The sequence below is a fragment of the Apium graveolens genome, chromosome 3 (assembly GCF_009905375.1).
Source record: "Apium graveolens cultivar Ventura chromosome 3, ASM990537v1, whole genome shotgun sequence".
NCBI classification, from domain to species: Eukaryota; Viridiplantae; Streptophyta; class Magnoliopsida; order Apiales; family Apiaceae; genus Apium; species Apium graveolens.
The window spans coordinates 22,002,227-22,021,335 of record NC_133649.1 but is presented as its reverse complement, the minus strand read 5'-3'; the positions used below and the strand labels follow the sequence as shown (position 1 = coordinate 22,021,335).

General features: G+C 34.4%; 1 protein-coding gene across 1 annotated transcript; it reads left to right on the top strand.

The window, feature by feature from the left end:
* The first annotated feature begins 371 nt into the window (after positions 1 to 371).
* On the top strand, positions 372 to 18,749 carry LOC141711967 (uncharacterized). The gene is made up of 8 exons (XM_074514709.1): positions 372 to 538; positions 2,077 to 2,197; positions 4,199 to 4,446; positions 5,716 to 5,877; positions 5,989 to 6,145; positions 6,438 to 6,577; positions 6,660 to 6,695; positions 17,486 to 18,749. Exons 2-8 carry the CDS (start codon positions 2,119 to 2,121, stop codon positions 18,293 to 18,295), a joined length of 1,632 nt encoding a protein of 543 aa, XP_074370810.1. The 5' UTR covers positions 372 to 538; positions 2,077 to 2,118; the 3' UTR covers positions 18,296 to 18,749.
* Positions 18,750 to 19,109: the final 360 nt, after the last annotated feature.

The window sequence follows — 19,109 nt, the reverse complement described above, 5'->3', positions numbered from 1 at the left end:
TGACGATATGAGGGACTTCCCGTAACTATTAATAAGAAGACACTAGTTTTATTTTGTATAGAATGTAAATTTTAGAGAACACACATTTCCCTCCGAGTTTTTTATCATATAATTTTTGTTCTTCCAGGGTTTTAACGAGATCTTTTTATTTGTGATTTATCTTTTGAATCATTGAATGCGATATAATCTAAATTTTTGGGCTTGTTTTTCAGTTAAATAATACATCGATGAATGAAAAAAACTCAATCCTGTATACTTGATTTGAAATCAATAAAAAATTTGCATAAAAATAAATAAATTATAATTTAAGCAAAATGAAAAGAAAAATATTAAATATCTTCCGCTATATATAATTTTTAAGAATTTGTTAGCTCGAATGTAACCCTTTCAGCCAAGCCGCTAGGGGGGAAAATATTTAGGATCACAATAAACAAATTCTAGGGTTTGCTCTTCGCTTGGCGACGCTACTTGAATAGATCTCCGGGTCGGGTTTCACTTCCATATTCTAGCAATTGCAATTCCAATTCACTAATTTCAGGTACTTTTAATCTTCATTTCACCTCATACAAGCCCTAATTGTATTGTTTGAACTACATACAATGGTATATCTATGTATTAGTTTTTTAATTAGATGTTAATTGAATTTTTATGTATTAATTGCTGAGCTGTAGCAAGAATTAGTGTTTATTTAGCTTAATTGTAGTATACGATAAGTATATATGCGTGGTTACAACTTGAGCAATTGTTAATTTGTATATTTTGTGTAGAATTTTAGATATATAAATGCTAGTAGATTAACTAGTCATTTTTCGATAATTTTTTTACATTTTATTCTATGTACTATATGCTAAGGCTGAGTTTGTTTGGAGGAAATATACAGTCCAAGGATTGTAATCATAGTCGCATCATTTTAATCCTTTAGATAGTCAAATCTCATGTTTGTTTTACAAAGGACTATCTAGAGGACTACTCTCTCAGTCCCTTTGAATAGTTTACATTTCTGAGGAAGTGTCCGGCACGCATTTTAAGGTGCATAAAAAATATAGTTATGTAACTTATTTTTACAATTTTCTTTTTCTGAATAAAAGTTGAATGCTTTAATTTTTATTTAGAAAAACAAAATTGTAATTTTTTTTTATAGAACTATACTTTATATGCACCTTAAAATGCGTGTCGAACACTCTCAAAAAAATGTAAACAATTGAAAGGGACGGAGGGAGTAATTTTTATACCTAGCACCCTTATTCCAACAAAACAAGTATATGTCGGTAGTCCTCCACAAAACTTGGTATAAATCTAGTATTACTTAATCCCGCTTATAGTTAATCTTGTTTTATATTGAGATTATAATTCGTTAGTCAATTTTGCAAAAAAGAAACATGGGATTAAATGCTTGAAGAGATTATAATCCTATCCTATACCATACTTACAGTGTGCCCCAAATATTTTTGTCGAAGAAGAGAAGAGAAGAGAGGAGAAGCATAAAATTTAGAATTTTATTTCGCTAGCATACTCCTGAGTTTTTTTTTGTAACGTAGGAGAGAAAATATTGAAAAAAGATATAGGGGTTAATATATAAAAGTTATGCGGGAGCTTCCCTCCTAATCATTCCTTCTTCGGAAGAAACTCTTGTGGATAATTTTCCTGAAAAAAACTTGGGAGCATAGTTTAACTCGGGAGCACAAATTATAATCCTATGACACATAACCGAAGTCTATAATATCTTGTAGATGAATGTCTTATTGATTAAGGATAGAATCTCGAGGGGTTTCCAGGGGTCGCAAAGTATGTTTCTTAGATGACACACAACCTCGTAGATTGCTGATTGAGAAATGTCATAATGGACACAAATTTGGGTGTTATGTGACTTAGTTATTTTGTCTATTTTGTATCAAGGGTCTGCAAATATGTTCCCTTGCTTACCTCTCTTAACATTAAAGTTTATTATATTATGACTTCTTTAATGTTTTCTGGTAACATTTATTTTCAATAATATTTAAGGCATTATTCAGAGCTCTAGTTTTTTTTTTGTCAAAAATAATTATTTTTGAATTTCTTTTGTTAAATATGTTGCAGGTATATTGAACGATATAGATATCAAAACATCAAAACAGCAAAATGAGTGACGACGCTTTTGATGGACAGATATTGACTGATAAATTGTCAAAACTGAACAGCTCTCAGCAAAGCATAGAATGTATCCTTATCGGCGAATAATTGTTCGATTAATTATTTCTTCCCTATCATCGACACTAGTAGCACTGGGTTTATGATGTGCTGTTTTTTCCTCTGTGTTGGTTAGAGTAATTGATCTATTGTCTGTTTTATTTTTGTAAAATAAAATTGACTTCCCTATATCTACTTGAAGCTGTTATTTGTAAATTAAATGCATTAAATTAATTATGTAGAGTTTTAAATGAAGGAAATATATGTGTCACAGTTGAAAGACTGCCTCTTAAAAGTACCTGACAAGTCTCGCATTATAAAGCTTATATACTTGTGATCTTTATGTTCTGAAAAGATTCTTTTGATACTTTCTTTAGCGTAAATGATTCATAAGACATTACATGTAATATAGCTTGTAGCTGGATTTCATCAGTTTCAATCACTGAAAGGAGTTTGTAGCTTATTAGTTGTGTTTGGCTAGTCAAATAATACTGTTAGGTAGGTTTTGAGTTTTGAATTATATAAATGTTTTTTTTTCTTTTCTATACAAGTGCAGAAATGTAAGTTGCAGAGGATTTTAGAGACCAGAGATAGAAGATTGAGAGAGAGAGAGAGAGAGATCAGAGATAGAGATAGAGTGCAGAGGAAAAAAGTAAGAGAGAGAGGGAGAGGGCGAGTCAGTTATAGAGAGTCGAGAAAGAGAGAAGTGGCGCGGAAACAATTCCATTTTTCATATATCCGATAATAGGAAAGAGTACAACTTGCCTAATATCTGTAGGCACACACATACAGCAGTACATTACTATAGAAATGACATTTGAGTCCCTTATAGTGAAACACAGCCTATAGTACTACTCTGGATTTCTAAGAAATACCTATCACTAGTACAACTATTTTTTAATCAAAAATAATTGAGAGAGGAATGAGTGATAAACTGTATTATGTATTAAAAACTTAGGGAAGTGGATTGGGAACATGTGTAGTTTTATACTATCTATAATGTATACCAGGTTTTATGTAATTTGTCACAAATTGCACCTTTTTCCCAAATATTTTTCCTAATTTTTTTGTCGAACTTATATTTTGATTATTCTAAAGTGGTTCTGGTTTGAACTTTACTATATATTAGAGCAAGTCCAATGCAATGCTATAAGTGGTGCCGTTTCCATAAATTGAATTCAAATGCTAAAAAATTCAACTCCAAAGGGGTTCTATCCTTGGATGCATATATGCATCCTTGGTTCTAATCCTTGGTTCTAAATTTGAAACCAAGGATGTTTATGTATCCATGCCACATCATCAAGTAATCATAAATGGTATGCATATTGGTAAACTTTAAATAAGATTTAGGAGGGAAAGACAAAAATGAGTTAAATTTGAAATTATTTGGTTTCAAAATGTAACTAGTATTGGAGTTAAAGTTCTATTTTAGCATCAAAAAATACTTTTTGATGCCAAATTATAGCAATGGCTATAGCCATTTTGCATCTAGAATTGGACTTGCTCTTACTGTGTGAAATTCTATCTTTATTTCTTATTTAAACATAACTTTGTTTTGGTTTTAAGTCTGAGAAGTTTGATATTTAACTTTTTTCCTAAATCCCCCTATATCTATGCAGATAGTTTTGTGCTTTATTATTTTTTTATGCATAGGACGTGTATAAAATGGAGTCTGTGTGGTAAAAATGTATTCCCTTGTGAAGCCCTTAATTTTTTTTAAAGGTGCAGTGAATTATGTAATTATTGATTGACTGTAATGCTTTTACAAGGGTTTCGTGAAGGGGGTGCATACTGGTTGGTGAATAAACATTCTCTGTGTGGAGAGGTTCTGTTCATGACATTAATTTTTCTTCTTATTTACATATATACTGGATGAAATTTAGTACATTTGTTATAATATAATTTTTTTTTAAGGATGCACTGCAAGATGAAAGCTACAGTGAATCTCAAACTTGCTTACTCTTTCATCATTGCACACAGTAATTAAATTGTTTGATTATTACCATCCGTGTGGCTTTTAACATTCAATAAGCTTTATCTCGTTGGTGCATTACTCACCGTAAGAGGGCGAAGCAAATAGTTGAGTCGTGGGCTAAACTATTTAAATCTGCTCAGAGGGATCAGCGTGTTTCATTTCTATATTTGTCCAATGACATTTTACAAAACAGTAGACGAAAGGGCAGTGAGTTTGTGAATGAATTTTGGAAGGTGCTTCCTGCTGCTCTGAAGAATGTGTATGGAACAGGCGATGAAAATGGAAAGAAAGTAGCCTCCAGACTGGTATTTCTTTTTTCTTTTTTTTTTTTCATGTGGAGACATCTTTTAATCTTTTGTTAACAGTAAACTACCCTAAAAGATAGTTGCTGTTTCCATGGGTAATCTGCTTTCGAAGTTAGTATCAGGGAACACACCATTTTGGCATCCTAGTAGACGTGTTCTACTTATCTTTAAAATTGTGAGGACAATAAGCTATGCGCAGACTTATATCCCTTTTTCTATGCTAGTCTTTGTTATTTAAGGAGGCAGAGGTCCTTTTAGCACGCTCATGTAATATTGATTAAGCACCCTCACTTATGATTGAGTAACTCTGTGGGAACAAGAAAAAAACGACAACCACCGACCACCAAAAAAACACAACCCCACTTAAGAACTGAAAATTCAATTTTTATTTAATCCCGGCTAAGTTAAAAATAAAATAAAATTTATCCTTCTAAACCTTTTGAAAATTACATCCAAGGAGCAACCCAAAACTTAATCACGTCTCACACTGCACTCAATGAACTACTAGAAAATCTAAATTTTCTGTTTTTACTCTCAAGCTAAATAGCCCTAAAAGTGGCCTATTGAAGGGTGACGTGTTTAATGAGAAAGCTATTAAGTTGGCAATAAAATTCTGCTTGTCAATTTAAATTAAATTATATCTTACTACACTTAAATAATTTAAAATTTTAGTTCAAAGATGAAATTGTCACATGGTTTGAGTTGCCAAGTTTAACGACGATGCACAATGTTCGGATCAACATGAAGTAGTTATATAGAAAATTATCTATGAAATTCGGTAAAGCGAGGGAGCTATTATGGACAAGGTTGAAAACATTTGCAGAATGTGAATGATTCCAACTCTTGTAGTCTTAGTTATCATATATCAATCCAGTTGGTGCTTAGTTTTATGGTACTGAATTTGAACTCATGAGAATAAATCATTTTAATTAGATGCATGAAGGTTTTCTGTACTTATCTTGTCATGTTTTGGCTCCTTGATGTCGGGTGAGGTACTCTGTGCATTTTCTCTGTTTATGCGACTGACCGTTTAATGCTTACTTGCATCCCTCTTATAAGCAATTTTTGAAGAGATACTTATGTTATTTAAACTAAAGGTGTTTTGAATTAGGAAATTGAAGTAACACATGAGTTGAAGCTTTTTCATAACTACTTTCAAGAGTTCTGCTCATATACGACTTATTTCCATGGTTTTAATATATCACTATTGTTTTCTCTGATAACTTTGAACTAGAGCAATTACTGATTTTGTGTTAAATTACTCATTAGGTTGACATCTGGGAAGAGCGCAAGGTTTTTGGGTCTCGGGGACAGAACTTGAAAGATGAAATGCTGGGTAGAAATCCCCCCCCTGGTCCGGCACTTCCCAGCAATGGAAAGAGCTCAAACCCTATTAAGATAGTGAAGAGGGATGCTCATTCTTTAAGAATTGTAAGTAGTAGATTTATGTGGTGTAACAGGCTTTTTGGTATCTAGAATATACTTTATATTTATATTTTTTGCCTGAGATTTTGTTTTTGTCTTTGGTTATTACAAATGCAGAAATTAGCTGTTGGTGCTATGCCAGAAAAAATTATAACATCATTTCAGTCAGTACATGATCAAAATGTTGATGAAGAGGCTGCTCTTAACAAATTTAAAAGTGCAGTTATTCGTGGCGGGGAAATTGAAAGAAATGTAGAAAACATATCCGCTCATGGTATCTTACTGTTTTCTGTATCTATATTTAATGTTCATGGCATTATGAAACGTTGGATCCAATGTCCGCATTCGTGTTGATAGTTAAACTGAATGAAATCCGATATTTGCTAATATCTATAAGCAATGGCGGCCTTGTTCAAGTTACTAATTTGAGTTCTGACTATGTAAACCTTAGTAATAAGAGTTACAATTTTCATTACAATTTTGAACAGGCAAATAGTAATTTGCATTTTTAACTTGCTAAACATGCATATTAAACTTACCATTGTTAAATTTTCTTGCCAATTTAGGAAATCTGCAGGGTTCTCATTTGGTGGAAGATATTCAGGAGCAGGAAAGTGTACTCCAGCAGTGTATTAAAGAACTTGAAAGTTCTGAAGCAACAAGGACTGCCCTGATTTCCCTGCTTAAAGATGCACTGCATAATCAAGTATCCTATTCCATTCTGAACCTGATCATACATTTAAACTGGGTTTGTAAGTTATTCTGTGTACTAACCTTAATTATTCCAGGAGCCAGCTCTGGAACGTATACGCTCTCAGTTGCAGGTATCTCTCCCTCCCTTCCCCCCTTTTTATATCATTAATTGTTTAAATGTCTTTGATTGCATTGGTATGCTTGGATGAAGATCAAAAGATCGGGTATGACAAAAATGATGTATTAGAAAACTTGTGAGGATTGTCATAGATAATGATGCTCTGCATATTTGAACCTCATAAAATTTACCATGTTTTGCATATTAATGTTTAAAAGTTATTATATATTGTTTACTAATATTTTTGTAAAGAATTGTTTCTTGGCTGTGGCAAAAATTGTTTTTGCATTATAGGGGATAGATAAGAGTACATGCATTTTTTTAATTTTTTTTTAAAACACTCGAGTCTGCCTGACTGCCTGTATCACATTCATGGCTGTAATTTGTAAACATAAAAGCTTTTCTGGTAAAACAAAATTGTAAGGATGCTACAGGTTACCAATTGTCCATTACTTGTATCTACTCCATGGCCTTTTAAAGATTTGCACCTTGAAAATTGTTACTCCTTCAGTCCTACCGGGTTGTTTACATTGGGGGACAGGGAATCGGCACACATTTTAAGGCTCCCGTAATATATGGTTCCCTAAATAATTTTAAATATTTTTTCTTTTAAATAAAAATATAATATTTAAACTTTTATACAGAAAAAGAAAATTCTAAAAATAAATTATAGAACTATATTTTATACTGGCCTTAAAATGCGTGGCAAGCATGAGAAAAAAGTATGTAAAGAATCCGGTGGGACAGAGGAAGTATAATGTTACAAATTTTAAGCTTTCTCCAAGTATAACAAGCTCTTTCTTAAACTTTTTAGAACGGGATATTGTTTATTTTCCAGACACACTCCAAGTTGTCTTTCAATTCCTGATTTTTTATAAGCTCTAGTCGTTTTTCTAAATATTGGCAAGTCTAATTGCACACCCATTTAAAAGTAGTTTAGTAATTATTGAAAACTATTAGAAATGTGAGGGGGCCACTTGACTAAGTGAATACCAAGTATTGGGAATTAAATTGAGAATTTTCGAGGTTGTAATACTTATCTATGTATTTCTTTCGAATAGCTTTCCTCACTCTTTATTTATCACGTCGGCCCATGCCTTGTTTATTTTTGTAGGCGACCAGCCAAAGCAAGCCATGTCAGTATAAGTGTGTACACCTTATTGTTTCCAAAATATTTGCACCAAGACCAGTCCTCTGATCTTTTTAAAAGTCAACAAAATGTTTTGATCCCTCTCTCTATTCTTCATAAGTGAAATTAATCTTTGGAAACTCTCGTCTCCCTTTAATGTTTCAATAATAGCCACACTAAATTCCTTCGTAATTGTAAATCCACTTGTAAGGGGAAAATGTGGAATTTTACAATACTACCTCATGTGCTCATGCTCACATATGACATCCCACTCTATGATCTCATATAATTGACTCTCCTTTCAAAAACAGTGCTTATTAATTAGGCCTCTCTCTCTCCCTCTTTTCTTTTTAGTCCTTTCTTGAATTAGTTTCATTTTACCAGTATTGTGTGCATTGTGTGCGTATATGTTTTTTGTTTTTTATTTTGAAATATAAATTGTCATATATAAATATACATAACCTGTAAATATACAGCTCCTTAGCTAAATCTCCCCCCTCTCTGTATATGTAAATGATCTATTTAATAGGCTCGGACCTTGTTTGGGCTGGCTCTTTCTCCTTCCATAAGAGGGTAACAATTGCCAATTTATACATCCGTAATTCCATATGTGCTTGAAGAGTATTCTTGTAATAACAATTATTGTTATAATATTTAGAGTTATCAATTTACTTCTTCCATGACATATGACTTGACTGGATATGCCGCTTTTGTCATCTTGGGGGTGTAGATTATAATTAGCTTTTCTTGATGCATATTGGAATTTTCATATTTTTCAAATAGCTGGGCAGGTTCCTTCTCCATATTCCCATATCTATTGACGATAATAGTCAGACTTTGACCGATGTAAAAGGATACCTCTTAGATCATTAACTAATAATCCTTCAAAGTTAAAATTCAATTTTTTACACTCGAGTACTATGTGAACAAATATAAATAGACGTTATGCATGACAAGTTAAGACACCCATACATTAAGACGGGTAATGAAAGTAAAAAGAACTTCTACTTTATTCTAGTAATACAAATCAACATGTCTTTGTTATTCATTAGTTGACCTTTTTTGATATTTAGCTGGCTGTTAATGAGTGTGAATGTTCTAGTTTCACCAACTAGTTTAGTAAAGTGATTTATACTTATATGTGTCTTTTCCATATCCTTCTTAGGTTGGCTTAATATTATGTACAACTAGATACAATGATTTCGTATAAACCCATGGACATGGTATTTATATTTAGTGTTTGGGCTTGGTCTTTTAGGTACACCAAGTATGAAAGCGGAAGTACATGATTAGACTTTGTCACGTGTTTGAATTTTTAATTTGGGGTCAATGATACACAATACCTGGTATTTTTATATATAATCTTTAGAATCATAGGTTGTACAATTACTTCTTTGGTTGTCGATATCATAATTAGCACCATCACATGTTTGAGTTTTCAATTTGGGTCAATGATACACAATTACACAAAATAAATAGATAAATACTATTAGTATATAGATACAAATACATATAATCTTTGGAATCATATGTTATGCAATTAGGTATTCATGTGACGATATCATAATTAGCAAAGATTGTGACCCCAATAGTGCCACTAGACTCGATTTTCTCATTAGATGAGAATTGGTGTAGGGCTTCATCATCTCTTTAACTCAACCGCTCCATCTATTCGGTATATATAAATCCATATTTTGAATTTCCACCCTTTTAATATTATGCACATTTGAATTAATTTGTGCTCGATGGAGATCTTAATAATAAATAAAAAAAGAAAGCTGTTTATAAGATTTAAGCTTTCTAGGATATGGAGGAAATGAATGTGTCCAATTGGAGAATATATTACACTAAAATAGTGTAGAAGTTGCACCATTTTGGTGTTTTGGGGTCCTTATACACAAAATTTATCTTTTTGAAAATTCTAACCGTTATTGTTATTTACTAGTAATACCAAATTACTCTTTCTTTTTCCTCACAAATTCATTATTTATATTGCATAGTTATACATGGAATATAATTGTTATTTTTTTTAATTTACTGATTTATAATTTATTTTTAGATTTAACGACCTTAAGCTTGTCCAACTTAAATTTAAAATTTTAGTTACGAAAAGAATATTAGTTAGTACCGTGATCTATATTTTAGGCGAGTATATATTCTTGACTCTTTAAATTGAAAAGGTTTTTCAAAGGTTAGAAAGATACACACACATATGATATGTATATCAGTGTTCTAAAACTGGGATTACCCGGCCGAGTACTCGGGGGAATACTCAGACTTGGCCCAATTCCGATCCGGTTTTGGTATACTTGTTATAACTCGATTTTTTACTTGACTCTGGTCAAACTCAGATTACTAAAAAAACTCGGTTTTAGTTTGTTTTTTTGAAAAAATGAGTAATGATCCAAAAAAACCCTCGAAAGTGAATACTAGTTTCTATCAAAGAAAGACAACTTTTAAGCATTTTTAGTGTTAAAATGATGGTTAAAGGCTAGTCAAAAATTAAAAAATAATAATATATAAGCATGTTGCATGTCATTTATTAAACTATTACAAGTTAAATACATACTAAAATTAAAAGTTAGTAGTTTAAAATCTTCTAGTTTTATATTGAGTACTCTTTCGAGATACTCGGAAACATAATTAATTATGTTGTACATCATTTATAAAATTCTTCAAGTTAAATAAATATTAAAATTAAAAATTAGAATTTTATCTTACCCAAGTTTCTAACCGAGTACTCTTTCCGAGTACTCCGAGTAGTCATTACTCTATGTCTTCACAGAGTCGAATCGAGTACCGATTTTTATAATATATATATATATATCGCCTATAAGATTTTTTTTAGGGTAATTGTAATGTGTTGGATTTGATTTGGTGGATAGTGTAACTTTTACCTCATAATTGTGTGAATATTGCACCATAGTGGTCTAATGAAATGGAAATGGTACCACACATGTTACACGAAATGATTTTGTAGTGGTGCAGAATTTCATGTGATGTAACCTTTATACAATTCGAGTATCACTTTCTTAAATTTTTTGCTTTATTTACAAAGCATTTCTTGTATGAACAATTCATGTTTTGTCACTTAGTTTCGTTCTATCTCTTAGTTTTTATCATCTTTAATTTATCACATCAGAATCGATTTCGTGTTTAAAAAAAATGCAAAATTGCCCTCAACGTTCATAGATACAATAGTAGTTTGCACTTCTTTAACAGTTGCGATCATACCATCACTAATGCATCGGATCCCAATCCCATTAGAGTGCTTGGGCGAGTAGTAGTAGTAGTACCTGGAAAGCTGGGGGCATTGGTCAACGTCATACGCACGGGGTGCGCCACCTGGAGTATCCCAGATTACTTTGCCGGGATTCGGGGGGTGCGGGAGGGGTAATTTTGGTCATTTTTGAGTGAATGTAAAACAATGATAGCCAGCCTAACATACATTATAGAGACTTACATCGAGAGATGGAGAGGGAGTCATCTGCAGTCTAATTTGTTTGTTTTTAATTTGTCTGTAAATATTTGTGCCAAGTGTTAGGGTTTGTATTTATAATGTATGTATTTTGAAAACTACATGTACAGTAATATACTATATGTGTCTTCTCATGTGACTTGCTTAAACCTTGACTTTATATTTTTAGGTAAGTTAGTTTTATTTTTCAAGTTAAATCATTTATACTTGCAACAAAAAAACTTAATTCCTTCAGAAACATTAACAAGATTTAATAGTATAAATTGGAGTAAATGTTTTCTAAAATTTATTATATATAAAAAATATATTTAATTTATTTTTAATTGCTGTATTTCGCCGCAACCGAATCCCTATATTTTTATATTGGCGAATACTTGTATCCCCGCACCCGCATCCATGCTTCTCAGAGTAGTACCAGAGTAGGTCACCGGTGTACCGGGATTGATCGGTGACCTCTGGGAAGTCCTTGTTGGTTTCATTTTTTTTCTTATTGTTGAATCATTTGCTTTATCTGCAACATGTTTCTTGCATGAACAATTCATGTTTTGTCATTTTCAATGTATCTCCTTTTATTACTCCCTCCGTCTGTCTGATGATGTACATGACAGTAATTGAAAGCAATAAAACGCAGGGATTATACGATATTCAAGAATAATCAATTAATATTTTTTCCGAATAAAGCGTATATATCAAAGTTAAGTAATAATGTGGGGATTACAAATTTACAATGCTTATATGTTAGGAACTAAGTTTTGTATATTAAGTTTTTGTTGTTTTTGTGATTTTCTATATAAGTGCAGTAAAAGTAAATTGCAGAGAAGATCTAGAACATAGAATAGAGATAGAGAAGACAGATCAGAGAGGCAGAGAGAAAGAGATCAGAGAGCAGAGAGAGATATAGTGCAGAAGAAGAAATGTAGAAGACGAGAGAGAATCAGTTCTAGAGAGAGAGTTAGAGAGAGAGAGAAGTGGTGGAAACATTTTCATTTTTGTATATCAGATAACAGAAGCAATACAACTTGCAGACTACTAACACATAGCCTTCGTAACAGCCCTTCCCCTTTGAAATAGTTCATGACCTCATGAACCAAGTGAAAATGCAGGAAAGTTCTGCTTGAGTAAGTCTTCATCTTCCCATGGGGCTACATCAACACTGCACCCTTTCCATTGAAATAAGTGCTCATAGACCACCTTATTGTCGCTCAGAATACTCCTTTGATCCAATTGTGTCACTGGTGTGATGTCAAATGTACCCCGATCAGTCATTTGAGGCAGCTGATGATGGATTGTTTCCTTTCCAATAGCTTTCTCGAGTCAAGAGATATGAAAGACAAGAAGGATTATGGATGCGACTGGCAGATCCAGCTTGTAAGCTACTGGTCCATACCTGGCTAAGATCTCTTAAGGACCAAAATACTTGGCAAACAACTTTAAGTGCTTCCTGATAGCTATAGTAGTCTGCCTATAGGGCTGTAACTTTAAGTAAATCTTTTCACCCACTTGAAATTCTCCTTCAGTCCTCTTAGCATCTGCCTATGATTTCATTCTGGCCTGAGCTTCTGTCAACTAATCCCTCAGAACAGCCCATTGCTCCTGTCTTTCAGTCATCAGATTTTCCACTGTGAAGGTTGGTATGAGGCCTGTTCTGCGAAGCTAAATGTCTAGGCTTAGCACCATACACCACTTGAAAAGCAGTGGTGTTTAAGGTGGTATGGAAGGTAGTATTATACCACCATTCAGCAGCTGGAAGCCATGCTGGCCAGTTTTTAGGTGTTTGACTGGTCATTCCCCTCAAATATTGCTCTAGACACTGATTTACCCTTTCAGTGCTACCATTTAATTAAGGACGGTAGGCTGTACCCATGTGCAACACAACCTTGTTCCTACAATTTTTTTAAACAAGGTCTGCCAAAATTCACTTACAAAGAGTGAATCCCTATCACTGACTATGGTTTCAGGTAAACTATGTAGCCTATACACTTGATCAAAGAAGATTTGAGCTAATCCCCTAGTTGTGAAAGGATGAAATTAAGCCAGGAAATGACTATATCTACTAAACCTGTTAATAACAACCCATATAACCTCAAATCCCCTAGATTTTGGAAGTAAAATGATGAAGTCAATGGCTATATTATCTATGGTTCATGAGGAATGTGCAGAGGCTTGAGGAGACCAGGACTTTTAATCTTCTGACAGATCTCACATTCCCTAACCCAAGGTCCCACATTCTGCCTTATAGAAGACCATTTGTCTTATAGAAGACTAGTGAAAATATTCCATTATTCTTTTGCAGGTGGCTCTTATGCCTGAATGGCCCCCAATACCATTGCTGTGCAATTCTTCAAATAGTAACCTTCTGAAATTGCCATTATTTTCTACCACCCATTTACCTCTATACTGAAGTAATCCATGCTGCATATAATACTCTTGGGGTCTGTATCTATCAACCAGAGTTGCAGCCATAATTTCTTCAATTTCTGCATCTCCCTCATAGCTTTGCACTAGTTGTTCCATCCAAAAAGGTGACAGCTGGTGTATGGCTCCTAAGACCTCCACTGAACAATCACGTGTAATATGCACCTGCTGACCATCCCATAAGAACTTCAAGCTTTGTTCAGCATAGTTGCAACGTAGATTTCCTTGCTGAGATAGTCACTCAACTCCTAAAATGATATCACAATCCTTCAATTTCATCAACCAAACCCGAGTGGAAAAAGTATGTCCCTTACATTTCCGACTAAGGTCATTGCACTTCAAGGAACTGGTTATAGTATCACTGTTGGCTTAATTCACAGTGATCGGCTCATGTTCTAAAATTTGCAACTGCATTTCTTCTCCCAAACTGAGTTTCATCCAATTTAAGGAACTACCACCATCAATTAAAATTTTCACAGGTCTATTCATGAACTCTCCTTTTAGTTGCAGAGATGGGTTCTGCCTGTCTTCCTTCATTCCCAAAGCTTCCAGAATCAAATCTTGACCCTGCCAATCCACATCTTCCTCTTCTGGAGTTTCATCATACTTGGGAGTTTCACAGTAATCATCAACTTCACTGTTATCAATAATCATCAAAAAAATCTGTGGCTTCTTGAGTTCATGAATTTCTCATCACAATAAAAGTGCAAGCCCTTTTATCTCCTTTATTCCCTTTGAGCATATGTAAGAGGTCTTGGCTTAGCATTAATGCTCTCAACAGATTTCTTTGAGGTTAAGATTGCTGGTTTTCTAGTGAGCAGGCCAGGAATATTACTGCTGTATGTTTCGTTTTGAGTTTGCTTAACAAAACTTCCTTTAAAAGTATCATAACCAGTGGTCTACTTAGGTTGAGGCATCCCTGTTTGTTCATAAAACGTGGCTAGTTTCAATGCCTGCTCCAAGGTAGTAGGTTCCAACAATCTGATCATTCCTTTAATTTCTGGTTGTAAACCTCTAATGAAGTTCTCCATGAAATACTCAGGAGTGAGACTTGGTATTTTGCCAAGGAGCTGACCTCTACACTTCTCATATTCATCATAATAAGCCTCTACAGTAGACACCTGTTGCAATCTCTTGAATCTGTCAAATACTAAATCTGTATCCAATTCTCCAGATCTGGCCAGGAATGCCTCAGTATGCAGAAATTACTTGTTCTTCACTCCAGGTGTTTGATTATTGTCCTCTACTACTTAGTTCTGTTGATTTCTAATGTAGTTTGTGAGTTTGTTGCTGAACTAAGGTGTAATCATCTCTCGGTTGATAAATTGAGACTGATTTACTAATCTGATAAGTAGAGATAAGCATAAGTTGAGTTTATACTTTCCGGAGTTGAAGATTATTGTTGAGATCTAGGAATAACTGTTGAATTGTGGGTAGAATTGGCTGATTGTTGAAAAAATGTCAAAGAAAACAAGTTTAGGAGGTAGTGGAGAGGGTTCTACCTCTGGCACTCTTCAGATGATGCAGCAAGACATTGTAGGGCATAAGGAAGGTGTGAAGGATAAGATTAGAAGATTGCAAGAGACTTTGGAGCTATTGCTATCAGGAATGGAGAAAATGATGAGTACTGATGAGCAAGTGGTAGAAGTACTGGATAAGGAAGATTTATCTTCAGGACATCACCATAAAGTAGTATTCAGGAATCCTATTCATGCTGCTCTTGCTAGACAAAAGGCAGGACAAAAGTTTTTGGAATTACAGATGATTCTCTGGAAGAGAAAGGCTTCAGTGCTAATAAGAGTGCAACTCAGAGTTTAAACATCTGAAGTTGACTTTTCCAACTTTCGAGGGAAGTGAACCTGTAGAATGACTGAGGGACTGTGAGAAGTATTTTTCAATATATGAAGTGGAGGATAAGAGCAGTGACAAAGAGATCAGAGATTGAGAGAGAGATAGAGTGCAGAAGAAGAGATGTAGAAGATGAGAGAGAATTAGTTATATATAAAGAGAGAAGTAGTGGAAACATTTCCATTTCCATATATCAGATAATAGAAACAATACAATTTGCAGACTATTTATAAGCACAGCTAAACATGACAAGGAAAATGACTCTATACCCTTACTAGCAGTACCACACACACAGACCACACAAATAGTGATACTACTACTAGCATTCCTAACATTTTACATGGAACAGAAGCCCTAATAAAATAACCAAATGGACTAAGGCCCACAAATAATTGGCCTTTATTATATATAAACTCCTTAATCAATTGACTCCCAGCCCCACATATGCCCCACAACAAACAAATAGATAATGCAATATTTATCTCCACAATAAACATATATAAACTTATTATTAATATATATATTAAGGCTAATGTTTGCTATCCATTTTAACAATCTCTCCTGCAGTTGGGGCTGTAGAATACTTGGGGTGGTGGAATTTGTGGTCAATCCACCCAAGTTTGTCTTACTCATCATTTTTATTCAAAAAATCACATAATCTGTCCTGCATCAAGTGTCTATGTTGAAGAAGCTTCTTTAAGAACTTCAAGAGTGCATTTGTCAAAATGAAAAGGCAGAATTTTTTTTTTATACAAATAGCACTCAATCAGAAAGAAGAATTGTTGTTAAACAAGTGGAAGTTTGGATCATTTATGTTCTGATACCAACATGTCAAGACCGTTGAAGATAAAAAGATGGAAAATAATAATAAAAGTTTCCTGTTTCAATGTCAAGACCTATGAATACAAATCCATAGTACTTGTCAGAGATATTACAGTTAAAAGAGCATTTTTATCACCCGACGAACTATCGATGTTGATTTATTGAGTGTTGTATATTAGTTCAATACAAATCAGAATTTGTCATGCAATTCTGAGTTGACCTAATAACTGTTACAGGACAGCGTACCTCAAGCCCGGTCCCAGACTAGCTCTTTTACTCAAGTTATTGTTAGTTGGCGTACCTGAAAATGAAAGCTGTTCTTCTATATGCCCTTTTTATTTTGAAATATATTTTTGCACATTTCTTCCAGCGATAAGGATGAAGTGTTTAGGTTTTACTTTGTAAACCATTCTGTGTTTCTTATCATGCTTCATTTTGCTGACGGTTTCTCTATTGTTGTGAATCGTAGTATCTACACTTTAACCAAGTAGATTACTAAATAGATCGTCACGTTTCTTGTACAAATGATAGTAGTTAGAAAGGGGCTCATTACCATAATCTTAAATTTAATTGTTTAAGTTCCGTAGCCCATGTCCGTTAGGCATTTATCAGTATTTCTAGTCTAAGAAAATAGTATGTTATCTAATGCTTACGCATAGCATCACGTTTGTCTTCTTTATAAAATCTCGTTGTCCGAGAATGCAGCTAGTCTAATTTATTGAAAGAACATGCACACCTTGGCCCTTGTGTTATTTTGCAATTTTGAAATACTGCAGGTTTGCATTTTGTGCAACTTCACATGTCTTATTTGTGTTCATATAAAGATTTTTATTTGTTCAGTGGGCCTTGTGTTATCCACCATAGTACTTCCTGCAGGTCATGTTGTCACTTTAAGTTGAGCATAACCACTTGTGTAAGTATGTTATGAACATAATGCCTATGTTGCACACAGCCTAACTATTTTTGTTTGATTTATTGGAATTTTAGTGCTCCTATGGATATGTTTCCCCCCCCTTAACAACTGTTATCACATTTTGTTTGATCTGTTGTATCAAAGTTGTGCATTTTTCTCTGGAATGAGAAGTGACATTTCAAGTGGGTATATGTGCAGGTAGCTCGAGGTCAGCTTGATCAACTGGTAACTTTAAGGGGTAGATTAACGTCACCTCCTGTAGTAAATCAAAATCAACAACTTGATACCACAAAAGCTGCTGAAGCCAATGTGTCTTTGCCGCAGCTGAAAAATCTTCCTCCAGCAGCCCAGACCATGATGACTACAACATCCAAAACTACCGGAGATGAGGACAAGAAGGCTGCAGCAGCTGCAGTTGTTGCGAAGCTTGCTGCTTCTACGTCGTCAGCCCAAATGCTTACCTCAGTGTTTTCTTCCCTTGTGGCTGAAGAGGCTGCATCTATGAGTGGTGGCTTAAAATCTGCTGGATTCTCTACTGGTATATCCCTGTTTCCTCCTGAGAAAAGGCCTAAATTGGAGAAACAGATGGCTGCTCCAGATGCCAACAATTCTGAAGTTGGCAATTCATCCTATTTTACATCTTTGCAACAGCAGCCAGCAAGTAATGTGCCAGTAACAAGTATGCAGTCCATGTCTCAGCCGGGTCATATGCAGTCATCGTTTCCACCTCCACCCCCTCCACCTGGACCACATTCTAATTCCCCAACAAATCAGTTTGCTCAACCTGCTGGCCTCATGTCATATGGATATGGTTCTACTAGCCTACCTCCACCGCCTCCTTTGCCTTCACATGTCACTGTGGGATTGGCAAGGCCAGCACCATCTCAGCTGCAACAGTCGTCTCAAGCTCAGCAACAAAACAACAATAGTGTGTACTATCGCCCCCCAGGGATTGGATTCTACGGGCAAAGCCATCAGACACCACCACCGCCTGTTCAACGACAATGAGATCCTCTGTTGGGGCAGATGTGACATTTGTAAATTAATAGGCATGTTTTAGACATAGGACTAAATTTGGTAGTGATAAAACTGTTCTCACTGTAATCCCTCATTCTCCCAAGTTCCCTCCCCCTCTTGGTAAACTAGGGGGGCCTTTTGCGACCATAAGATGTTCAATACCTAATATGACCAACTCAGTGTACCATTCTAAGAGTTACAGCTCTCATCTCCATCTACCCTTTTCTCTTAGAATTCGATGCCTGATCAACGACAAATGTCATTTGTTGCCTTATAACCTCCTCTTTGGCAAGCAACAGAGATAACTCTGCTAGGGTTCTGGATTGTCTTCCAGTGTAGTGGGAATTAATGAAATTTGCTGGGAATGAATGAAATTTGAACTATTTGGTGGATGTAAATTCCTAATTTTTATAATTTTCTTCATCGTATTTAGATTCTATTATGTTATTATGTCATGACTCGTGTCATTCCAACTACCAAAATTCTTTACAGATCTCAGGGTAAAACTTAGTTAACTGAAAGCGTATCACATTCTAATTTATTTATTCAATCTTGGGTTAAATCGAGATTTTTCTGGATTTTAAAAATCAGGGTGTATTTGATTTGGATTTAAAATATTTCATTAGAGTATTTATCTACCAAAAATTTTACTTTTGGTTCGAGCTACGAGATTCAGTTTTTATTTGTCAGGAAAAAAATTATATCAAGGGTACAAATCGTAGGGATAGAACAAGGAACAAAGTTTCTTTCATTCATTGATACTAGCAATACACCAATTGCTTCTAACACTCAAATGAATTTTAAT